Source organism: Hippoglossus stenolepis, chromosome 3 (assembly GCF_022539355.2).
Source record: "Hippoglossus stenolepis isolate QCI-W04-F060 chromosome 3, HSTE1.2, whole genome shotgun sequence".
NCBI classification, from domain to species: domain Eukaryota; kingdom Metazoa; phylum Chordata; class Actinopteri; order Pleuronectiformes; family Pleuronectidae; genus Hippoglossus; species Hippoglossus stenolepis.
Window position 1 is genome coordinate 26,477,572 of NC_061485.1, and position 26,850 is coordinate 26,504,421.

The window sequence follows — 26,850 nt, forward strand, 5'->3', positions numbered from 1 at the left end:
AGAAACTTAATTTTCTTACTGCAGATTATACACAGATCTACTGTAGCCAGCTGGTTAATGAGCTCACACCAAAGAGGGAGTTGAAGGATACGTGTGGATAAATGCAGCTATAAGGCTGCTCTGTTTCACGGTTGTTTCATGGCTTTTCAGACAGATTGCTGTGGTGTGCTGACTGGGTTGAGACTTGAGTTTGGTGTGGTCATGTTAAGGGCCAACAGCTGGGGCTGTCAACATGCTCCTGCACTAGCAAATCAATTAGCTGCAGTTCCTACATATCCAAAGGACTGACACAAGGCAGGACCACGTATTTAGTCTGGGAAACGAGACTAAGAAGAGACGATTACCATTCCTGTGGTGCCCGACACTTAAGTGAACACTCATTTCAAACAGACGGATCAGAACAATCGTGGTCACTGGGTTGAGCGAATGCAACAGAACATTTGTGTACCTCAAACGGAGAGGACGTGAATTCTGTGATGAGGGCAACTCTGCCACTTAACATCTGATTCATGCATTTAATCCAACTTTTTAACAATACATGCCAAGTTTGTAGTTCATTGCTACACCACTTGCTAAGGGCCCGATCACATACACAAATGCAAAGTGAATATCATGGGTCAAAGCTTATGAAGTTGAACTTCACTTAAAGCCAAGCTGCGATTTGCCTTGTCCCAGAATGAAGTGAACGGGAGGCAAAGGTTCACCACTGAAGAGATTGTGTGAATAATAAAATACGTTTTTGTCCTAATGATGGCAATACATGAAGAGTGAATCGATCACAAAGCATCCACTGGGAGACATCAATGTATGAAGTTTCATAACAGTGCATCCAATAGTTTTCAAGACATTTTACTCAGGACCACTGATGTCAAACTCATGATGTCATGAAAATCAGAGGATCAACAAAGTCTTCATCGAAATGGAAATTACACAGCAGTCCATCCTGTAGCCTTGTGATTCAAGATATTTCAGGCTACACCAGAGTGGTGGATCGACTGACAGATGTTAGAGATCAGTAACGCCATTTTGCTAGCAAGGCTAAAAGTCGGTGATTGAAAATAAAAGTAGAAATGCTTCTCTGGTCTTTTCTATGGAGATGTTAGATTGACACTTTTATTGCACCCAGAGCAAAGACATATTTACTATGAGAGTAGTGCTGGGAAGAGGCGTTCACACTCTGGTTTATTGGGACTTGTTGATGCCTCTGGGTATTGTTGTAAGTTCCATTAAAAGGTGTTCGCTCATTAAACAAACATGTTTCGACACAGCTGATGGCAACAATCAACGTCAGCACTTTATCGACTTTGTGTCAAAGTTCGTCTTTCTACAGAAAAATGAACAATTTGAACGACCACTGGTCAACTCAATCGAATGATGAAGTTTGAGATGAGATCATCAAACCTCACTGAAACCTTCTATTTCAGTCATGATGCAATAGAACATTTTAAGGAAGTGAGGTAGCGATGATCTGTCAGGTTGCTGATGAGCCAAATTTGTGCGATGAGGGAGCAGACGTTGCCAAGACGTATTTCAACAGTAACTTTAATTCAATAGAAGTTAGAGGGAAGAATAAATGTTGAAACAAAGGTGTGCCTGGCGTGTCTTCTGTTCCAGATGAGAAACTGCTGCTGCAGGGTCTCTTAATATAGTAGTGAACCTCATTCTGCACCATTCCTGCTAAATGAAGTCACCACAGTGACACAGGCACTCGGTGTGTATAGTCGCCTGACTTGGGTTGGACTCTCTCTTACCCCTGTTTGCTGAAAGCAGAACATGAGATCGATTCAAGTCGCAAAGTCTATGGTTTCCTAGTGATTCTCTTGTGAAATAACATCTGGATATTAAATGGTTTACAACCTACCTGGCCGGTGATTTACAGCTGTTATTTTTGCCTGTGGGAGCAGAGAAAACCTTTTCCTCCACCGGAACATTTTTCCTGAACACGACACTGAGATATTTACTACGATTAATTACTCTTTTAACTCACAGGAAGCCCTTTCAGGTGGTTGTGGGCATGGTTGCTGGTTTTTTAAATTGCCTCTGCATTTCTTATCGAACACAGAATAATGAAGTCATTATGTTGCCTTTCCTTCCAGAGCATTTTACATCTTTATCTTCCTCTTGGTTTCTTTCTCTCCTTCTTTCTTCCACGGTGACAGAGAAACCAGACACTCTAAATATAGACACATTTCACTGGAATATTTTTCAGGCAACCTGTGGGAATACACTGAAAGATCAGGACACAGGCAACCACAGTCAAGCCCACCTCTTTTGATAGAAATCCAGCGGTAACTGAGACTCTGTTATTAATAGAGCTGCTCCATCCCTGCGAGATTAATATTGAAAGGTGATATTCACAGTGGAGGATTCGAGGCTCCACTCCAATGTGAATATAATGCATTGTTATTTGTCTTTTTCTCAATGAGGGGCCTCTGTCTGGCTGAGCACATCACTCTGGGGCCTGTTTCTTCTCCGCCAGCCTCATGCTTCTCTGCCCGGTTGTGGTGTGAGTGTGCGCTCGCAGCGCCTCGAGGGGAGTAGGTGAGTAGGTTACACAGGGCAAACTGGTGTATCTGCTCGGGTCCATTAAGGAGTGGTGTTGTGTCGACAATCCGGATGATAGATAAACTCGGATATGGTCCCTGGGAGAGCTATGGAGTTTCAACCACTGCTTGCTCACATTCCTCATCATTCAAACTCAGTGTGGATCAGGCTGATGGGAATGAGAACCAATCAGAACTTTCACTGCTGTATGTTCACGAGTGCATACAACTTCATGAATATACATGCCTCTGTTGGTGGTGGGGAACTATTAAAAGAAGGAAAATTAACTTAAATTTTGAATGTCTATATAGGTCATGCATTTGCACTGAGATAGCAAAAAATTGCAGAATCACAAAAAAAACATGAATGAGCTGGGGCACTGGCAGAGGGCATACTTCCTGGCTTGCACCCTATCATGCAATATCAAAGAAAGTGATAATAATTCCTGGTTATTCCTCCTCACCTTCTTAAGAGTTGTTGGCTGGAGCAAGCCCAAGACTGGGAAATACTGGCCTGTGAAGGCTCATATTCCCATCACAAATTGCAATCAACACCCTAGGACCAGATCTGGTTTTCCAACACGCTGCATGCCGTCTACTTCGGACAGAACCCTGGGAGGATGCTGTTGATGAAGGGAATGAGAGACGACAACTGAGGCTAAACAACAAAAAGTCTGCCTAGCTACAAGGGTTTTACTGCAACAGCCACCATTAGGTTGCTAAAAGAGCTGGGAAAACACGCACAAGCCCTGCGCCAGACCATAAAAGAAACATCACAGACTGCAGAACGCTGCAGCCAATGACTCTGGATCAGGAGGAAAGACCCAACTGGGCCCCACAATTTTAGGAACACACCCAGGTCTGATCAGCCTGTGGTGGGCCTACCTTAGCAGAGGGTGTCTTGTAAATAAAAGGCCGAAACCCCCAGATGACAGTAAGTTACACAACTGAAGATATGTCACTAATACTGCTGGTGGTCATGAACATCTTCTGGTGGTTGGCAATTTATCATCAGACTACAGTGCAGGTTTAACCTCAGTGGGAATAGTAGAGAGGAAATCTTCAAGCTATATTTCTTCCCGTAACAATATTCTTTTTCCTCTCCCCCCGACTCAGGAACAGTAGAGGTCAGGACAGGTCGGAGGTCAGAGCTCAGACACACAAAAACGTCCCTGGTGCCGGTTGTGAGTGAGTGTGTTGCTCTATGATACTTCAGCATGGTAGATGATTGCTGAAGCTGGAGGTCCTGGAGCTGAAGGATGATCCTCCAACCCACAACACCACCTTCCTGTGTGTTGTGCATGCATTCTTACTTCTTTGTATACTAGGTGCTCACACACAGCTGTTCTGTATTTTCGACCCACAATTAAATCATTATTATCATTATCAATATAGTGATTATTAAAACCTGTATTAGTATGATTAGTATTGTTATTACTGCCTCTAAGGTTACTAAAAGCTGTAAACAAAACATTAATATTTTCCCACCAAATAAAGTTGATATAATGTAACAAACAGTTACGTATTTATACATCCAACAGACACCACCTAGCATTCCTTTGGGATCTATTTGCATTCATTTGATAGATTTAAGTCAAATATTGACAAGATTGATGTGAGCCTGAACCATAAACTGTGAAATGCAAAACCCTGACAATATCTAAAGAATTAGTTAGAAAGGCTGCAAGGAAAAGGGACTGCAAAGTCAGGTGATAGTTCCCTCTGGGTTTATCTTAAAGATGGACGACACGTCTGCTCCTCAAAAGTGAAGCCAAAATTGCTTGACTGCCACCTGGTGGCTGGCTGCGGTATAGATCATAAATTCCACCTCATCCAGTAGATAAAACAGGGACCAAATAGTCTAGCATACAGTATACGTCAAATAAATGTATCACAAAGATGGTTCCTGTCACTCTGATGTGTGTTAGTGTTCATTTTCCCAGTAAATTGGGTTTTAATTAGTTATTTGTTTGTTATTGTTGATTGACAGCTGACACTGACACAAGATTGGTTGAGCGCATGTATTGGCGAGAACTTGCGGCTTCATCCCTCGATCACTACTGAGCAAACTCCAGCTCCAAATGCACAAGATGGCAGCGTTCATATGTGGGATATTTTGACTTAATCTGTGGATAGTGGGAGGAAGTGGAGACCTGTCATCCTTTATATATGGTCTATTGTTTGTCACTACAAGTGTCATTTTTCACTTTAGACTTTAGAGCCGTTGTTTATATAAGAATACCCAAGAACCAACAAACTGGAAAAGCAAAGGAAAAGGCCAACTTGTTCACCAGTGTTTAGAACTACATACAGTATGTTTGTTTGAGATGGAGAGTTGCGTGAAATGATTGCAGGTTTTTTACTTGAGTATCCCTTTTAAGTGTTTAGTGAATTCAGGTCAACGTTAAATCTTCTATTGAGGTATTAGCCTTGTGTTCTTTTAGTCAGATCACATATTCTGCTATGAGTCACGTCAGGTCAGAACACAAGATATCTGATCCTCCTGAGCTGAGTCATGTCAGGCTTTATAAATACCTAAACTTTGACTTTAGCAAATACTCAGCAAACCTTCCCCCAAAACTCCCACATTCACAGCCAGGTTGTTGTTTTAATTGTGGTAATTCTGCAGCTTCCTGTGTGTGTAGGTGGCCTGGTGCATGTGTTTGTGTGTGTGTGTGTGTGTGTGTGTGTGTGTGTGTGTGTGTGTGTGTGTGTGTGTGTGTGTGTGTGTGTGTGTGTGTGTGTGGTGGTGTGTGTTGAGAAGAGTGCTCTCTCCTCCATATTCTGGTGCTCAAGACAACATGCAGACACTTTTAGTAGGTGTGTGTTATGTCTCTTATCACCCTTACTCTGACATAATGGAGACAACCGTGCGTGCATATGTGTGTGTGTGTGGGTATATGTGGGGGATGGGTGTAAGTTTGGCTGTGAAAAGGCTTAAATAAAATCCCCCAAATGGCTGGCAAGTTGACCAGTGGAAAATGAAGGCATTTAAACTTTACAACCATCCACATATAACAAAAATAGTTGCTAAAAAAAGAAAAGCTGAAATAGGTGTTACAGCACAATTCTTTCCTCAGGCCTTTTCAATTAGCCTGCAGATGCAATTAGCACACAAGGTCTTTGAGCTTTTGCAGTTTCAGCACACTCACTGGAATATGCTCTTTTTCCACAGGCTTGAGCCAAATCAGGAAAGGTCAACCCGTGATCACTTTCTCCCCTTTTCTTCTTTTTCAAAGTAAGGTTAAGAGTCCACACCGCAGTATGAAACAGTTTATCACTGACTTCTCCAGGGTTTCAAGTCTAACGTGATAACAACTTTTGGTTTTTGGGCCAATGTTCACACTGAAGTAGAGTTGGAAAACCAACACACGACCGCTCCGCTGTTTGACCCTCTGTGAGGTTACAGGTGCCATTCCTAAGATTATAAAATGAAACTTCCTCTGAGGTGAGGATCCGTTTTCAATTTGAAACCCCAAATCCTACCAAAATAAAAATGTGATGCTTGATTTGGACCAAGGAACACATTAGCAAGCATTTGCATATTTACACAAGTTGGAGACAAAGATAAATATTAGCATTCCTGTGGAGTTGTTACTGGCTACCTGATGAGTATAAATCTAATATTAACCCTCTGCTTCGCTCTGTTTTGGTCTCCTCCAGCGCCAAAGAGAAAGTACACAAGTGTCTGCTTAATGCTCCTCAAGTTAGCTGGACATTCAATTCTGCCCTTTGGTGCTCAGTTAACATACAGTGAGTTTACAAATGCTTTACTGAAAGTCTCTCCCTGCTGCTGCTGCTAGAAACAGGGTTGATTAGAGCGGCGAGAGCAAATCGAAACAGTTATGGGCCATAAAACTAAAACAATGAACAAACGCTGAAAAACTCTGCAGAGTCAGGTGATAATTCTCTGTGGGTTTGTAACCATGAGATGCACCCTTGTCACTCAAACCACTGTTCATTTAAAAGTATTGATTAGTGCAGCTCTAAACTGCATCTGTTTTAAGTTATAACAAGTTTTTGACTAATTGTAACCACAGCTTCTTTATCTTCCATGCAGACTGTTTAGCTTTTTAGTAGCAAGTTCAATTTGCAAACCACTGTTCAGGAACCAAATCACAGATTCCCCACAAGCATTTGAACAAGATAGAAAAGGCTGTTTTTCATGTTTCACCACATAGCAAAATAAACAGGAATTACAAAAAACAATTGAGTAATATACAGTATATCTGTATTTGCTGTAGTTAGTTAACTTACAGCGGAGACCACTGTAAAAACTGATCTGCACTACATACTTTTACATGTTTGTTAAATGTTTCACACAACTTGTTGCAGTTCGTACTTCATGCCAACAGAGGTCAATAAAGGTCATGGATTGCTTGATCTCCATTGAACAAGAAACACCATATGCTAACGTTGTCCCCTGAGCGGCTCCAGGTCTTTCTCTAACAAGCAGGACACTAAATAACTTAGTTTAACCATCTATAACCTGAAGCTTTTATTGGGTACAACATAAAATGCGTCTTGTTTGTAATCAAGGAACTCATTTAAGACTTGAATTGGTTCGATTTAACAGTGAGCTGAAGGGCTGGAAACAACTTTCTCTACATGAGACAAACTCCAGCACATTGCACCATTATTATTATGAGGGTAGAAAACTTTTGTATTATCAGCTTCCATGTGGCACAGCATGCTTCCTGTGTGCTGTGATTGGGCTTTTACAGATTGAAAACTTTCTTTGTCCAACTTCTGTTGCCTTTGGCTGGTAACACATCGTGACTCACATTTCTTCAGATTTGAGACCCTCTTTTCCTATAGACAACACACACACACACACACACACAGCACGCACGCACGCACACACGCACACACACACACACACACACACACACACACACACACACACACACACACACACACACACACACACACACGCATGAGGAGACCTCCAAATAATCACGTCCTGTATGCCTGTCTGCCTGTCAGTTTGCCATGACAGCAGGTCTGCTTCCAGCAGCTGATGAGAGACAGAGCTGAAGATGGATGACTGGGGGTTTGCCAGGTTTAGTCACATTGAATTCTGTCGTGACTTGCAAGAGTATGTTCGAGCAAAACAACAACTCTGTCTGCATCCAGAGAAGATGTGCAGTTAAAGTGACCTGAGCTAGTTTGAGCTGTCAACGCAACACTTCATTTGTACCCAGGTGGTTTCTATCAGGACACCCACAGTTCAGTGGATTTGTCAGCAGTAATCTGAATTTCTAATGCTAAGAATCATTACATTCATCACCATGCTCTGTTTATGGGTAAAACAATCCCTTATTCTGTCTACTTCAGACTGGAAATTTAAAACACTTAATTGCACAGTAAACAGCATTAAGGAATTCAAGTTAAGTCAACTTCACATGTCTGGTTTTCATTTTCAGACCAAGTCAGAACACACGAACATGAGGTCCTCTGACTGAAAGTCTAGGGAATTAAAACAAAGAGTTGAAGCCATATCTACTGTGGCTTTGAACTTCAAAACAAAACACAATGCATCCGTCCAATCAGTGAAGAGCCTTGATCATAGTAGGTACCTATTAGAAGTTGATGCCTTTGTGATTTGTTGTTGTGTGTTTTGTTATTTGCTGTTGTGTTTTGGGATTTTTTGTTTTGATTCGCACTTCAGGGCCAATGCACCATAGCTGTTAATTCAAATAAAACTGTGTATAACCCTCGTCTTTTCTTAAATCTGGTGAACTTAACTCTCTTATATTTGCATTACAATAACTCAGTCATAATAAGTTATCCACATTTAGCTCAGTTAACGCACATTTCTAAAGCAGGGAAACTTGTCTTTTTCCTATTTGAACCAGCTTAAAATATTTTACAGTGTAAATTCCATTAATGTCTGTTATTCAGAGTATCAAAAGTGACAGCTCATTGCACTGCTGCTGGCTCAATCACAATTATTTAATATGGACCATAAAATGGAGCACGTTATAAGTCTGAAGTCTTGTCAACTGCTGGTCCCATTTCAAGTCCCAAGCCTCGTCTCAGTTCCAAACTTGGTGTCAGAATGTGGCTTTCACAAGATTGAATGTCTTTTTTAATGTGCTACAAGGACAGACTCCTCCTCCTCATGCAACGTGACTGTTGCTGCACACAACAGACTGTAATTGTTCATCTCTGGAATGATTATTTCAATAAATGGTTACAGATTGTTGCTTTGAGCTAAACCTCATGACACTTTTGATAGAGTTTTTTTTTCCCAGCACATGCTGATCCATTCATTGCACCAGGCTGCCATTAATAATAATAATAATAATAATAATAATAATAATAATAATAATAATAAAACAAATAAATAAATAATAATAATACAATTTATTTATATAACACTTTTCTTAACAATGTTACAAAGTGCTTTAACAAAATATGAGAAACAGGAAATAAAAGCAATGCAAAGATAACTTGCAGTTATTAACATAGATCTAATTAATAGAAATGAAAACAGCATAAATAAAAACTTTACCAAAAGCTTTCACAAAGATAAAAGTTTTGAGAAGACATTTAAAAGAAGCTAGACATTGTGTGTGTCTGAGTAGATAGAGTTACAAAGTGTGCTGGCTCTAATAACAAAAGCCCTATCACCCTTTGTTACAGCCCGTGACCTGGGAACTAGCCATTACAGTACATACACTACAACAGCAGAGTTAGGAGGGAATTTTTTTTATGTGACACTGCACAAAAATAATAATGCATAAAATGCAATGTTGTTGCAAATTCTTTTTTAATAAAAGAAAACAAACTCATTCCATGGTTTAAAATACTGAGAATTAATGAATGTTTGGTATTTCAGAACTGATTATGAAAAATAATACTTATATAGTGTTTAACAGCAATTTGAGGGGAGAATTACATTTTTGTCCCAAAGGTGCTGAGAGGAGGTTTTTTGAATAGGGTTCATTACTCCTGAGCGGCTTCTCCTGATGCCATCAACCAGGTCCAAAGGAAACAGAATAGAATAACAAGAAGCTGCATGAATGGTTTCCCCTGTATATGTATTACATATCATAGTGATAGAATTAATGCATTAAAGGGATAGTTCACCCAAAAATGAGAAAATGTACTCCTTATCTACTCACCACTATGCAGATGGAGGGGTGGGTGAAGTGTTTGAGTCCACAAAACACTTCAGGAGTTTCAGGGGTAAACAGTGTTGCAGCCAAATCCAATACAATCGAAGTAAATGGTGACCGATTCTTACAACATAAAAAAACTAAAAACAACCACATACTGCTCCTGTAGTGTCATCCCAGCGTCAGTAAGCCTAAATGTCCTCTGATATCATCCTGTGGAGCCACGTTCGTGTGTGGATCACAGCGAACATTAAACAGCTAAAAACATGATTTAAATTACATTGTTTTGAGTCACATTTGAATGACGGGGCTTGCGGACCCTTGGATGACACCACAGGAGCAGTATGGAGGCATTTTATGTTTTTTTTCAGTTGTTTTATTAGGTCTGAAGAATTGATCCCAAGTTACTTCAATTGTATTGGATTTGGCTGCAACACTGTTCACCCCTGAAACTCCAGAAGTGTGTTGTGGACTCAAACACTTCACCCACGCCTCCATCTGAATAGTGGTGAGTAGATAGCGAGTGAATTGTGATCTTTGGGTGAACTATCCCTTTGAGTTTTTGTGATACTCCATATTATCCTTCAGTCTCCAGCATCAGTCTGGTAAAAGATGTTAACCCTCGTCTCGCTTGTGTTTTACAGCTTACAACATTATTGCTGGTAATATTGAAAGCTCCACCCCAAAGTGAAGTTGTAATGACACCCCCTTCTCTCCCTCTCCCTGACTCCCTTCTGCTTCTCCTCACCTCTCTCCACTCACTGTGGACCAGCAGCCTGTTGCAGCTGAAGGGGGGACACATCCAGGACACTCATTGATGATTCCTCAGCAAACTGGGCCAATTTGTTTTTCTTTCCGAAAGGAGCAGCACGGATGATGTGTTTTGCGCTGCGGCTTTTCGATGAGAGAAGAGACGCGCAAGAGAAGAGATGTGCACCGCTGCTGGACCTTCAGCTTCCCGGGCACGGGGGAAAAGTAGTCCCTGCGCCGCGCTGCTCCTAGCGGCGGCGGCGGCGGCTCTCCTGGTGCAGCAGTGCGCAGCGTTTAACCTGGACACCGACACACGCGTCGTCTACACCGGACCACCGAGCAGCTACTTCGGCTATTCTGTGGAGTTCTTCGGTAACTCGTCCAGGTAAAGTCTCCATCTGTCCCCCACACAGCCGCTCCTCAGGGCAACACTCTCTGCACACCACAGCAGGGTTATATGGATTTAACAGGGACTGACCTCTTTAGTGGTAGTGATCTTATTTCCACACACTCATAAGGTCTTTATGACTCCAGTCCCCTTTACTCTTTTGCTTTATTATGGTATCCATATGACATAATACTACACACTACACTATATGTCATATATGTGTTTGTGTGTGTGTGTGTTTCTAAAGAGTCACTTCTACAGACATAGTTTTGCAAATAATAAGATGTGTATTGGATACTGTTGAAATCCTATTAACTTTTTATATAGGCAATATTCATCAGAATCATTCGTATGATATTATCATGATATGAAATTATGGTTCTTGATGCCACACACACACACCACACACACACACACACACACACACACACACACACACACACACACACACACACACACACACACACACACACACACACACAAACTGGATTCCAGCTCCAATATGATTGGAAACAGACATGCAAGTCTCTCTCTCTCTCTCTCTCTCTCTCTCTCTCTCTCTCTCTCTCTCTCTCTCAGTGTAAGTGTGTGTGTGTGTGTGTGATTCAGAGAGGGGGGTAACCTGCAGTAGAAATATGCTAATGTGTATGTGAGTACAGACTAAAGGGACAACAGACAGTAGGTTTCCTGCTGTTGTGTTGTTTACAGATGAGGAACTGCTGAGTGAGAGCAAGTCAAAGATCAAACATTACAAACCCAGCGTGTACTGTACCATTACCTGTTTACCTCTCGGGTCAAACTCTGGGCTCTAGTCTGGAACACACACACATATTCACAATCCAGAGTAGACTGGGTACGAATGAGGTGTGACGTCAATACATCAGAATCAGGATTAGATTTTTATTCCCCAGCAATCCCTGAAAAGCACAGAGGGTAGTTAATGGTTAAGGGATCTTTCTTAGATTGTCAGTTATAACACTAGGATGTTATATTCCGATACAGTATTTTATATTTCCATACAAAACAATGCATTAACGGTTACCTCGTTTTTAGTGGTTAGAGAAATATGATTAAACTCTTTTTGTTGTGCAGCAGAGGGAATACTTTTATTGACCTAGAAAGCAGCGGCACTGTAAGTGTTGTTAAAGGACAAGGTCAAGGTGCAAGGCAAGGCCAATACAACCCCCCCTCTCACACACACACACACACACATACACACGCACACACACACTCATCCCATAATTATCACTTGTGGCCCCGGTGGCCATTGTTCAGCAATTACTGTTATTGTAGCCCAGCTTTAAAAGGAAGTAACTGTGACCTAGCCAGCAGGCTCACTTAACAAAAAACCAACATGGTAACAAAGACTACATTAATAAAGTCACACCATGCACTGAGCATATGTAGAGTTATGTAAAATTGGAATACATGATCATTTACATTTCAACCTCATCGTATTTTGGATGAACAAGTTGTTTTTTCTGCTTTAGTTGTTACAGATTTGACATTCAAACAGGTTATTAGCTTATAAAATATGATGCTCTGTGGCCTACTCAGCCGACTCAGCATCCTTTAGGTATTACAGTATTGTACATCAATGCAATAATGGTGTTGAACTCCTTTTTTGTCGTCACTCTAAGACTATGGGGACCAGATTCTATAGAGGGCGTACTGAAACACAGAACCGCCTGACTCATCACTCTCAGTGTAATATACTTGTGTTGAAACAGTGTAATACATTTCTGGCTCGTCCTCACAGCCAGCTGTTCACAGCTGTGCTGCTCGCAAGCCGAGAATCTCTGGAGGATGTTTTACATCACCTGAAAGCTCTGAATCGATGATGGCAGGAATCTCCAGCTTATCGGAGCAGCTGGTGGCAGACACTGTTTGATAAGTGCACCGCTGCTATATAAATGTTTTGCTATCTAAATCCTAGTTACACCTTATCAGCTCTCTGGGCCTCAGCTCTCCCTCACTAACGTCCTGGAGGGCTCACAGAGTTAAAGCAATGTTGGTTTAATGAATTTGTATATTTTCCTGTGAGGAAATTGGTTAAGATCCTGTCAGTTTGCTTAACTAAGCCTCTGGCAGTTAGAGGGCATGTTGTAGAGTAATTACTGAGATGTTCATCTACACCAGTTTGTACAGACTTGAGCCCAATTTGCCTCGCATAGTTTTGCTGACACTGAACAATACCACTCTGTGTTTCTGACCAAACTCATGTATTTTGACAGCTTGCAATTGTTGCTGAACATCTCCATATGAACCCAGTGGTTCTTGTCATGTGGTGGGTAAACAACGCAGCCGGGAGGAGGATGCTCTCCTCGATGAGGGAGATGTTTTCTCTCTGCCGATGGGATTGTTTTTACTGGTTGTCATGCATTCTGACAATTACTGGACTGTTTGGTTGCAGGGCGCCTTGTTAAGAGTCGCTGCTGTTGCTCACCACGCCATCTCTGTTTGCACCGTGTCAGCACATGAGCAGTTCCATCGAGCGTGTTCAAGCTGGGGCCACCCTCATATCAGGAGAATGAGACCATGGTGAACAAATACACATTTGTTGAAGTGAAGTATGTTTCCTGTTAGTACAGTGCAAGTAGTCAGGTAATAATGAGAGACATTTTCGACTGGGAGACTTGTATGTTATCACTGATGAGGGCTTTTCCAAACCTGATTCAGTTCATTTTAAACAATCTTGAGATAATTACAGCTGAGCAAAAACAAAAATGAGTGAGTGAGGTTTGGAACGTTTCAGCACATTAACTGGGCTGGAAATAAGGGGTTTTTGTTTGGGGGGGGACAGATTATGCTTATTTTTACTATAATTATTCGTGCTATATACTATCTATGACTTTGATTGAATGTGGGTTTGGAAACCTGTGAGCTGTAATTCTTTTACTGAGTCCCAGCTCTGTACTATACAACAAATGTATACACTATATATTATATACTAACTGTGATACTATACAACTTTGCTATGATACAATACTTGTGCCAAAATCAATCATACCGACACATCAGAATAATGCTACTGCCAATTAAACTTAAACAAAGAGAACTAAATATTTTTGACGTAGGATGGTTTACCACTAGATGCACTTTATTATATTTTTCTGTAATTGTGCATTACGTTGTTGAACAACAGTACTGAAACCACACTGAAATGTCAAAAGTTTGATTTGATTTAAATGCTAATGAGCTCCCCCCTCCCCCCTCTCCCCCCATGATTTTAAACGATATAAATTACATATTCACTACATCCACTACAAGCACACAAGCAGATAGACAGAGAGAGAAAGAGAGGGGTGGGGGGGGCTATGAAGACCATCATTTACCCCCGAACCCCGACATTCAACGGGTACAACAACAAGCGGAGAAAGCAGAATCGCGGGCTGACCTTATATATACAGTCTATGGGGCTGACCAGCGCGAGAAATGCACGTCCCGTGTGAACAGCCAGGCGGCTGCGCGCTTGAGAACGGCGCTGCTGCGCGGCCGGGCGCCTGTCCGGTGTACCCCGGCGAACGAGTGGGGGCGGGGGGATGAGGTGGGGGGTGGGCCAAGGCCATGTAGGGAGACTTCCAGTGCCTTGTTACGACACAAAACCCAGGAAGCTCATTCCAGTCACTCAAGCATGACGTTTCTGACTTAGAGGAACCATAACAAAACGCGCGAGTGTTTTAATATTATATCTGTTAAACAACGGCTTTATTCAATGTGAGCATAGTCTGTATATAAAGATGGACCACGTGTGTCTGTCTCCTCCCCCTGTCTAGAAATGAAGGAACAATATTATGGATACAAGTGATCCCATCTTGCACCAATGACATAATTTGAAGCCAGAATCTACGCAGTAGTTATTGTGGTGATGCTTTGGATTCACTTTTGGGGGAGGCGTCGTCCATACTTACACACATTCTATAATTTTGAGCATTTTAACATGCAGATGTGACCATTTAGATTATGTGCAGCCTTGTAGAGCTGCTTGTTGTTGTTTGGTTGTCCATGATTTTGTCAATTCCTCATTGTAAACACACTATTCTCACACCCTGTTTAGAATAAGTAGCCACCACAGAAATGGGACATGGCTATTGAAATCCTGTGACCTGATGCCAGTGAACTTCTTGAATGTTTACCAACCTGCCAGTGAGCTCCACGTTACAGGACAGCAAATAGCAAATGCAGCTTTAGTGTAGGTTAAGCCAACATTGCACATTTGAGTAAATACTCCAGAAATGATTGTCGTTATTTGTGCCTTTTACTCTCTGATTCACTCATGATTGCTGAGACGACAGGACAGAAAACTCACAAAATTATTTTGTATTTTGTCAGATAATTCTGGGCCACCCACGTATGTACGAGTTTAATGAGTGTATTTACATGTTAACCTAGTAAAGCAAATATTCAGGGGATCTGGCTCACATGACCATCATATCCTGTTTATTGCAATAAGTCAGATAAAATCTTGAGTAGCCTGAACATGATTAGCTGGGATAGAGAAGCTATGCTGGTTTGTATATGGACATATATTGCATTTCTTCTGAATGTAATGGAAGATTATATAATTATACATCAGTGGTTCCCAACTCTTTTGGCTTGTGCCCCCTTAAAATCAGCGTCTTTTGAGTTACACCTTTTAAGTTTAATGAGTTCAACCAAAGTAATTGTTCCGTCTTCCAATGTTCTTTTTAAGTTACTATAGAACTACTTGTTACTAACTATTTGACAGAAAATTTGTCTTAAAAGTCTTAAAACATAAGCATAAGAAGTGAATAAGAAGTGATTTGAGTTAAGCTGAGTACGACCTGTGTGTGACTAACCTTGCATATATACCGTATAAATGTGTGTAATTAGGTGGAGCTCATAAATCCTTAGGTAAAAATTACAGGTTGCATCTTTGACCCAGCCGTGCCTAAAAGCCATCCCCCTGTGTGCAGATGTTCGTGCTGACTGTGAGTTAAAGGAAAGGAATCCTGGTGTCAGGTCTGAACAGAGGCATCCGTCATCACGCTGATGAAATCACATTGTTGGGGAGGCTGTTGTTGGATGTTAAGCTCTCATGACGAGTGCCTTTAATTGACTCGAGGTTAACGTTTCAGCTCCACACGTGCACAGATCACAGGGGGTGGTGGGCAGTTCAAAGTGGTGTACCTTTGAAAGAGAAAGCCACTGAAGGCCCGCGCTCTGGGCGGCTGAGGGGGCTGTGGAGTGAGCGGTTTATAAGGAAAGCTTATCCAGCCATGTAAATATTCCTCCTTTGCGCTCCAGACTTTTGGGGGATGGTGAGGGAGTCTGTGTGATCTCTGCTAATGTCATCAGTCACCAGTGTCTTTAGTTGTGCCATTTTCTGTGGCCCAGGCTCTTTTAGCAGAGCTGTCTGAAATCCTGAGACTGTAGCTCATACCCACTCACATGTTTACACACACTTGCACATGCACTGTATTTTTTCATGATAGTCACACAATTACATTCACAAAAACAATTCTTGTCATTCATTCATCTCCAGACCATTATCCAGCCTACCTACTAATTCCTCAAACGTCTGTTTGGTTGTTGTCAAGCTTCATATTGAGCTGAAGCTTTTATTTTGAAAAGTTAGGACCTTGGTTCAGAAAATTGTTGTACCAGACTTCTGAAATAGCCAAAATCTCCATTGCCGATAAAAGATAATTTTAAACACAAAGTTTACTACCAGCACACAAAAAAAATGAAATGAAAATCATATATTTCTTCTCGAACAGAAATGTTTAAAACCACCTCCCTGTCTAATCAGCAAATAGGTATCTTAACAAGTTATGATACGAATGTTTTAATGGATTTGGACTTAGAGAAGCTGCAGACACAATTTCCCATGAAACATCCTCTCCTCATTGTAAGAACACTGAAATTACCACATAGCATGTCTCTATGACCATGTAACCTAAACAAAGACTCGACCCATCACCAAATGAGCATTTAAAAAAGGATGTTTGTCATTCATCAAGCTACAAAGAGCTACAATAATTGCTTTCTTTCATATCACTACAATTCCAGTCTCATGGAGGCTGTTGAGGTAGTTTCAACACAGAAACGTAGAAAAGTAGAAACTTAACTTCAAAAGCTGCTCGAGTCAATATTAAAGGGGACATAGCATGCCCATTTTACCACAAGTTGATATGGTTCCTTGGGGTCTTAATGAAATGTCTGTAACATACTTTGGTCAAAATACCACAAGGATCATATAAAACAGCACCCTTTTTACCCTGTATAAAACAGCCCTCCACAGAGTGACCTGTTTTGAGTGCCTGTTCCTTTAAATGCTAGTGAGCCAGCTCCCCCTCCCCCCTCTCCCCCCATGATTTTAAACGATATAAATTACATATTTTATATGATATAAATTATCAAATATGCATCCCATACTTTGTATTCCCCTTCGGTTGTCCTGGAGTTTTAATTTTCCCAATCACATAATTAAATGTCCCCTCTGCCCATCCACTACAAGCACACAAGCAGACAGGCAGAGAGAGAAAGAGAGGTGGGGGGGGGGGCTATGAAGACCATCATTTACCCCCGAACCCCGACATTCAACGGGTACAACAACAAGCGGAGAAAGCAGAATCGCGGGCTGACCTTATATATACAGTCTATGGGGCTGACCAGCGGAGAAATGCACGTCCCGTGTGAACAGCCAGGCGGCTGCGTGCTGGAGAGCGGCGCTGCACTGCGCGGGCGCTTCGCGTCCGGTGTAAACCGGCATAACGAGTGGGGGGGGGATGAGGTGGGGGATGGGCCAAGGCCATGTAGGGAGACTTCCAGTGTACTGTGACGACACAGTACACTGGAAGCTCATTCGAGTCACTCAAGCATGACGTTTCTGACTTAGAGGAACCATAACAAAACGCGCGAGTGTTTTTTTTCCAGAGTTTTTGGGTTGGTAGACATGCCAGATACCCACATTAACGTGTAGAAGCACTAACAAAGTGGAATTTTCATGATATGTCCCCTTTAAGTAACCTCAGCTCTACTAAGTTTTTAGTGTCTTTCAGATCATTGTTTTGGTTTTACTGTCTGCACGTTTGCTGCTGTGGTTCACTCTCACGACTTCCATCAGCATTGTTTCCAGCAGCAGGCTGTTGTTTTCAGCAAACAAGCTCTTTAAAAAATTACTGCACACCACCTGCTCAGCACTTAACAGCAGGCAGACATACTTGGTGGCTAGCTGGTGAACATAGTGGAACATTTAGTGGTTAAGAAGTCAGATATTTCACCCGGGAGCTGCTCCACGAGACCGAACACATAGCCAAAAGAACATTGAAAAACACAAGTATAACAACAGTTTACGAGTAACTTCACTTAATATTGGGAGCACAAAGTGATTCAAAAGTCTAGATTCAAGATGTTGTAAAGGTGAAAGACATTTTTAGGGAAGCTACATTAGCAAAAGAAGGTAGTTCTATAAGTATTAAAGAGGAAGTGATAAAGACAGACATAAATAATACTAGTAATAATAAGATAAATACTTCAATAAATTATGATATACAGTAGAAGGATAATAATTAAATGAGAATACGTTGTACAGTCATACCTGTGTATAAAATATGTGGTATAGCATAGAAGACTGATACTGAATATCTCACAGATATATGGCTGTTTCATATGTTGTTGCAAGGGATTCTGCTTCTTTTGGACCATGACTTCAGTACAAGTCACTGATACACTAAGGAAGTTGACATTATGGCTTTGATCCTGAATAATATTTCTGTATTCAGCATCATGTAGGAAGTACACAGTATTTTGGGCTTTTATATAACGCTCCTCTGGCTACACTGGTTATTAAACTCAGTCATTAACAGACGATAAAGCACTGTAATCTTGAGTTAGACCTCATCCTGATGTAGTAGAGCTTTTGCCCAATGTAAAATGACATTATCTGAACTTGTATTGTGAATAATAGATAGATATTTAACCTTGCAGCAGCAATAATGTGTATGTAGCATAATAAGCAGTATTTTACCAATAAGATTAGAGCTAATTGGGATGATGAGATTTCCTTCTCTGATGACGTCTGGGATGAAACCCTGAAAGCTGTCAACTCTTCCTCAAACTGTGGAAAGTTTAGTCTTTTACAATTCAAGTTACTGCATAGACTTTATTATAGAAAGGCCAAACTTGCCAGACTCTATACTCAGATAGATCAGGAAAAAAATGCAGTAGGTGCTCCCAAGTCCCCTGTGATTTAACCCACAGGTTCTTGTCTTGCCCCAGCCTGGCTAACTTCTGGCTAACACACTTTGATTCAATCCTCCTAAAATGTTTTGTTCAAAATTAGACCTCCACACAAATTTCATGCATCTAAACGTTATCAGCTTCACTTCACATTTCTTTTTGTGGAAATCCCCACTGCCACCCTCATTTAAAGGTTCACAATCAGAGGCTTCACAAGACTGACTTTGTGGCTCGCCTTCCCTCAAATGACGTGGCACCATGGCATCTCACCTCATGCCAGCCTACAAAGGGCCTGCGCCTTACTGCCTGTCCACAACACACAACACTCATGGCCATAATTCATATGCACCATTATTCTTATTATCACTCTTTATTGTTTTTTGCCTCCCTTACTCCTGTGAATGAGTCTGAAGTGAGACTGGGCTGCTGGAAGTGGTTATATATTGCCTGTTTTTTAAAATGAAAATGAAAATGCCTGGTTTCTACTTGTACAATATCATACCATACTGTCTAAATATTGAAACATAATATGTTTTTATTCATTTTATTTTACAAATCTTTCTTGATATAACATAGATAACATGAGTTCCTCGTTTTGATTTACAAGATTTGTTTGTCTTTTCCCCTGCCTAGTACCAGTATTTTGATCGGTGCTCCGAAAGCCAACACCAGCCAGCCCAACGTCACCGAAGGTGGAGCTGTGTACTCGTGCCCCTGGAGCCAAACTAACTGCAGCATTATCAACTTTGACAAGCAAGGTAGGGTGTCTTGTTAAATCTAAATTGATGGCTGACCTCTCTCTACCCTCACACGATAAAAATGTGATCTGAAAAAGAACCAGCTCTATATTTGAAATCCAAAGGAGGCAATTTTCCCTACATCGTAATCACAGCAGCAGTAACTAACTCACATTGTTCCAGGATATAAAAATGTCCCTTTCCCCAACGACACTGTTAAACAGTGGAGACGAGACTGTACATTAAACTCTCAGCTGTCTCTAACCAGCCATAAAAGTGGCTGAGAGAAGGTGTAGGTAGCATCTCGAGTTAAGCACCTCAGTGCTTGACCCTGAGGTCAAAAGTGCAGCCCCCTGCCACCGTACAGCCCATAATCCAACGCTTCTCTGCTTTGACTGTAACCAGCCTTTGATGTGTCTCCTGTGGACGAGGCTTTCCTCCGCTCCAGCCCTCCGTCAGGTCTCCATCATCTGCCGTGTTTGCAGTGTTCTTACAGTGCTTTGATTTCCTGCTGGACTCAGGCCCAATGTTGTGAGCGCCCTGTAATTAGGGCAGAGTCATTATGCGGACAAGGACCCCAGAGGAGCTGGGGCTGCCTCCGGCAATGCCAGGAATATAATCACTTACATCACAAATCCAGGAAGCGATAAGGACCACCGTTTGAGGATCACAGGGTTGAACTTATCGTTCATGGTCACACACTGATATCGAGTGGCGGTTGAACCCAGACTGAGAGCCGTGACTGTGTAAACCCTGCCTGCATAAATACACATGTTCAAAATGTTTACAAACACAAACTGTGTCTGAAAGGTGATACGCACTATGTTCACATACACAAATATGTCTACACACACACACACACACACACACTAACACACACACTTTTTAACTCAGTGGTCTTGCATTTCCACAGGCCAGACTCCGTTAACCAAACGTGGGCCCTGAGCTGCAGCAAGCAGAGTTTAATGTCACTATTGTGCTGCTCTGACAGCAGGCACATATTCAAACAAATATAACACACGTGACAAGTATGTTTTAGCACAATGACATTTTTTAGTACACAACCAAGGACTGAATTCAAATTTCAAGTTTGTCATCCATCCTCATAGAAAGTATACGGCTGAGCGAAATGTTATTGCTCACTGAGCAAAGTGCAGCAAAACATACAACATATATACATAACATTGAATCTAACAACAATAATGAGGTTGATGCATTTGATTATGACCCGTATGCAAACACAGTGAAAAATAGCCAATAGTTTAAAAAGCGCAAACACTGAAATTGAAATTGAAAATTACTTTTCAAGGATGCTGCATGGCAAAAAATGTTTCATGATTTATGTTTTTTCACTGAAGGTGTGACAGAAGTCCCACCTGAAGAAGAAATTAGGGCCGACAGCAAACGTCACAAACTTATATAACACTTGGATTTGGATGTGAACCGTTTTCTTCCAAGTCAGAAAATAGTTTTTACAGTTTTTCACAGGATTTAAATGCAACCTGGCTCACCTACCTGGCTCAAGAGTTAATTTCTTTGGACCAGGAATAGAAATCAAAGCTAAAATATGACTGAGCATATGTCTTATTTTTTTTGAATGAACTATTAACAATATGTTGTTTAAGGCAAAAAAAATCATGAAGGTGTAATGTTGCTGAAATTGCAAATGCAGGCAAGAAACACACACACACACACACACACACACACACACACACACACACACACACACACACACACAGACACACACACACACTAACACACACACTAACACACACACAGGGCCTCTTCTTAAAACAGAGCCTGACAATGAGGTACAGCCGTTTGGGTTACAGTAACAACAAGGTCCAAGTCCCTCTGAGCTGTTTGATGTCTGCCATAGCATGGAGGATGGATTAAGACTGCAGGCCCCGGGAACAAGGCCATAAAATATCCATGTAAAAAGCCAACAACACGTGGGGAACGCTCTCAAATGAAGCCCCGACAGCACAAGAATCAAACACTGACGACAGGGGAATCTTCAACTTAGTTAATGTAGCTGCTCCTGACCTCACTAAAGTTTTCTCAGTCAGAGGAATACACATTTTGTAAATAACAAGTGACTCTAATGTTTTCGGTTATTAAAGCGCTGCTTACAACTTGTTTTTTTCCTCTATGTTCTTCCAGGTGATCGATATTTTTATGTTAATGATGTGAACACTCAGATTGAGTTCAAGTCCCATCAGTGGTTTGGAGCTACTGTGCGTTCCCATGGCAACAGCATCCTGGTAAGAATGGTTCCATGGTTGTTGGTCAGTTTGGATAATTTACCTATTAGATGAAGACTGAACAGTTTCTTAAACAGATTTACTGACATGTGTTAGTGCACGTTACTCAAACAACTGATGGTCATTGGTGTCACATCAGCTGTTTGTGCTCGCATATTGTCATGTTTCTTATTGTCAGTCTTTATTAGTCTTTTTTTACTTGCTTTTTTGATTTGTTTTTGGCTTCTTGCTTCAGTGTTGGCAAAAACAATTTGACTATGTTTAGTATAAAATGGGTCAAACACCAGACTTTCACCCAGGAGACACACAACTCCTGACTCACGACTCATGTGATGTGCTATCTTCCCCTTTATTATTATTTTTACCTGTTCCAGATTTAGGCACCAAAAATACTGGGTTAGTTTGCTAAAAGCCCATGGGATCAGTCCTGCATTGTCACAGGAAACAGAAATATATGTATCTACCAGCCTTCATATTGCATACTAATTAGGTTGACTGAATGTTCTTGCCCTGTAACATGGTTACAACCATACCCTAGCATTTGGGGTAGTTTAGTGCACTATGGAGTCCAGGTCGTAGAAAGACAATGACTCCCTCTGTGCTTTGAAATACGACACAAAAATAAAGTCACATGGAAATGATAGGTTTGGTGCTAAGAATATTGTCACCATCTAGAAAATGTGAAATTGTCTGTGTTAAGCATTTAATTGGCTTGCTTTCTTTTTCAGAAATTTGCCTCATATAGAGTCAGAGAGCACTGAATGCTAAGAAACCCTGCAAAAAGATGTTAAGTTTGCACGTTAATGCACTAGAAAGAACCTCCGAACTATAGGACAGAATGTTAGTCCTGCTCGTTTCGCGTCACACTTTAGCGTGTTAGAAAATAAACTTGTAGCTTCTCTTGATATTATTGCACTGTTGATGTTCAAGGAAGGAGTTCAGGGTCAAGTTAAACGTATTAGCTAAAAACATGATCAGTTTCCTTTGTCAATGAGCTGCCTCTCTTTTCTTTCCAGGCTTGTGCTCCCAGATATTACTGGAGGACTGAACACGACACACCCTTTGCCGATGTTACAGGAACCTGCTACCTCTCTGTAGACAGCCTTGAAACTTTTGTGGAGTACGCCCCCTGCAGAACAGGTATAGTAAATGCAGTTAGAGCTAACCTCTATACCATCTCAGATCCCATCGGCATGACGAATAAGCCTCTGGGGGCAATGGTCGATATTTTTGGGGCTTCCGGTTTAGACAGCGGATATCTGGGCCAAGACTCTGTCTTCCGTTCACCGTACACTGTTTAGAGTCTGAGTCCACACAGGTCAAACATTTCTCCACCCTCAATATGTTCCACCTCTTTTACTCTCCACTCAGACCTGTGGGCAACCAAAGCCAGCTCAAACATGATGGGTCAAACTAGACAAAGAAACCAGGAGCTTTCAGACGTAAAATCTTCCATCTTCCAATCAACCATCACCTACAGATTCTGCAGATTCACATGAGATAAACCTCCACAGGACTGAAAGCTGCATTCATGACACCAGACAGCAGAAGAACATAGTCACCACTAAATTGATAAGGCGAATGGGTTAGCAAACATAACCCAGAATGCATTTAGCAACATTAGCAGCTCTTCAGCAGTTACGGCAGGAGCAGTTACGGCTCATGGAGGCATTATCCTTCAGGACATTCAGGTAGTTTTAGCTTCAGAGTAACTTACCCACTTAGAAATCATAGAAAGGATCCTTATTGTGTCTGAGATTCACAGTTTTTTAGGTTTATCAGTATTAAAGTATAACAGCGATTGTTACCGGTGTGTTCAGAGAGCCATCACTGTATCAATGGGTACATTGCTAACAAGGACTGCTATGGCTAATTCAGCATAGTTTTAATGGGGCCATTTTGACAGCCTTGACGCAAATATATGCTGAAAACAACCATTGGAGAATAAAAGGTTCCAGCTCAGGATTAGTGTTTCTTGTTTTTACCTGTGTACTGGCAATAAATATTCAGGATACAGCTATAGAGTGTAGATCATATAATACTGTTGGAAACCAAAGACATGGTTGTGGCAATTTTGTATATTTTGCACTTGTTTTTTGTGCTTCTTCTGTTGTATCATATCATTACTCATTACCCTTTTTGCCTTTTATCGGTCATGTAAATTAGGGCCCTGTCTGTGCAGGTATCAGTAGTAGCAGCTGTTATCTTCTGTTATCACTGTGATTCTTGGCTGGGGTTGGTTTTGAGCGCTCGTCTGTTCTTGTGTTGCCCTCATCCATAGACTCTCTTTGATCTTGGCTGGGTCAGGGTCCTTCTTCTGTTTGGAATTAGCCTGTTTCGTGTCATGTTGCATGTTTTTTGCAAATTCCGTGCCTGCATCCATACCGTGTCAAGAACGTTAAGTGCTGTCAAACTGCCATAAAATATTGCAGTAAAATGTTTTTTATGACACAACAAAATAAACAGTAAGGGTTAAGGTAAGGCTTTTTTAGCGTATCACATTCATCACAATTTATGTTCCCCATGTTTTGCTGCTGTTCCCTGCAGAAAGGCATGGACCTGCTGGACAGGGGTATTGTCAGGGTGGATTCAGCGCTGACTTCACTAAAGTAAGAGACATATTTGTTGCAGTTTGGCTGAAGTCACAGTTTCTCTGTTTCGGCTGATGTAAGCAGCTGGAGATTAAACATTAGACTTGCAGAGTTTGTTTGAAACTCATGATGCAACTGGTGACACGCAGATTCCTCAGCTCTGTCTACTGCTGTGTGTGTTACAGGATGGGAGGGTTGTGCTTGGAGGACCAGGCAGCTTTTATTGGCAAGGTGAGCTCACAGGAATGTGGAGCAGTGTGTTTTTTTAAATCTTCCAATGGATTTTTTTCCTTGGAAGAATCCAGAGAATCAATCCATCACATTTGTCTGTCAATGAGCTACAGTGGAACATCTCAGGAGCCAAAAGTCACATGTCTTATTTTAACCTTCGATCTTTAACCCTTTGTTTTCCTTCCTTCTTGTAGGTCAGCTGATCTCAGCCACCACAGATGAGATTGTTAAGGCCTACTACCCCTCTTATTTTCTGCTGTCAGTTGACGGGCAGATTCAGACCAAACAGGTGCAGGGAAGCTATGATGACAGTTATCTGGGTAAGGATGTACACATGTACATTTACTACTGCTACTTCTAACCCATACTACTGAAGCATCATACACTACAGTTGCCATATGTATTTACACTTTACGTACTTTACTTTTCTGAATTTGGGCCATGCGACACATCTCATTAACAGAATGCCATTGAACGCAATGTCGATATTCATGATTACAAGAGGATAATTTCTGAGAAGTGTATCCCTTAACTTTCTGTCCAGCACCCCCATGAGGTTGATGCTCCTCCTTGAAAACGTTTGATTGGATTTCATGAAAAGTTCTGAGGATTTGCGTGGTCCCCAGAGGATTTTCGATGATATATATTAGTTTTCTTTCTTTCTTTCTTTTTTATTTTGCATGTGTGAGAAAAGTCATCAACACACCCAGTCACTTGCTGAAAATCCTGCTGTGTTCTTACATTGGCTCCTCCTGCAAATTTGATTCCGTCTTTACTCTACATCCCTCCTCTAGGTTACTCTGTGGCTGGTGGAGAGTTCAGTGGGGATGATGAGGAAGGTGAGGGTCATATTTACTTTACTGAGAGACAAGATGCATGGCTGAGCACAGAGTTTGCAGACCCTCCATCAAGTCTAATATTTAACTGCTCAGTCTGGGCAAAGGTGATTGGGTTGTAACATAAAGGAATGATTCAATCTTTCAGGAATCATGAACATTTAGAAACCCAAAGAATTATGAAGAAATGTAATAATTGTGGGGGTTTTTTTATTGGCTGGAAACAAGCTTTATCCAACACTGCAGTTCTTAGTTATCGCTCATGTTTTGGAATGACCCCTGTTCCTCTCTCCTTCTTTGTTGCAGATTTCATTACAGGGGTTCCAAAAGGACTCATGCTGTATGGTTTAGTAAGGAGTCAACACATTTCTATTTTACAACATTTTACAGGAAATAGTCAAAACAAAACACATAAAGTAAAATATCATCCACCAAAACCGCTGAATATACTTTATCTGAATATTATCATGCATTTTTGACAGTATGAGCCACAATGTGTAATCCATAACGACTTCTGTCTGTCTCAAATAGGTGTCCATATTAAATGGAAGCAATCTGAAGTCTATGCTCAACTTGACAGGGGAGCAGGTATGTGCACATCTGGCTGGAGATTTTCTGTACTTTGGCCTGGCCCCTTGTTTTCATATCTGGGTACACACATTTAAGGTGGCATGTGTAGAAGATGAAGGAATTTGCCCCGTGGAGAGGACGCCTATATCAGGGTCAGAGGTCTGGTTTACAGTAAGCACACCTCATGGCTTCTAAAATCTGTAAATCAAACCCAGAAGCAGCAGACGCCAGAACAGTGTTGTCACTGCACTTATTCAGTATGTGAGTAGTGAGCGGAGGTGGCATTGCTCCATCAGACACTCTTTAGGCTTTTAGTCACAGATGTATAACCCGCATTTTATTTTTCTATCATAAACATTTTTTCTCGAAACAAGTGCAACAGTTGAGATCCACAGTGTACTAAAGGTGCCGGTAAAGGATATGCTAAAGTCTATAATGAATCAAAACTGACACATTGAACAGGTCACTGGTCATTGTATTTGTGCTGCCTGACCAAACCTTTTTCACCATAAATTAAAATCCACATCCATTGCTCGTTGTGAAAACACTTTCCCAAAGTTCCACTGACAGTATTATGAGGCTTCATCAGTAGTTTGGTTGGAAATTCCCAC

At 41.3% G+C, this 26,850-nt stretch overlaps 1 protein-coding gene across 1 annotated transcript in view; it reads left to right on the forward strand.

The window, feature by feature from the left end:
* The first annotated feature begins 10,409 nt into the window (after positions 1-10,409).
* LOC118104946 (integrin alpha-5) overlaps positions 10,410-26,850 on the forward strand; it is a 43,828-nt gene continuing 27,387 nt past the window's right edge. Inside the window, 10 exon segments of the mRNA XM_035152269.2 lie at positions 10,410-10,802; positions 19,644-19,768; positions 21,911-22,011; positions 23,028-23,151; positions 24,559-24,620; positions 24,788-24,833; positions 25,028-25,153; positions 25,628-25,672; positions 25,976-26,019; positions 26,201-26,257. Coding sequence (XP_035008160.2) covers positions 10,597-10,802; positions 19,644-19,768; positions 21,911-22,011; positions 23,028-23,151; positions 24,559-24,620; positions 24,788-24,833; positions 25,028-25,153; positions 25,628-25,672; positions 25,976-26,019; positions 26,201-26,257 — 936 coding nt within the window. The 5' untranslated portion in view covers positions 10,410-10,596.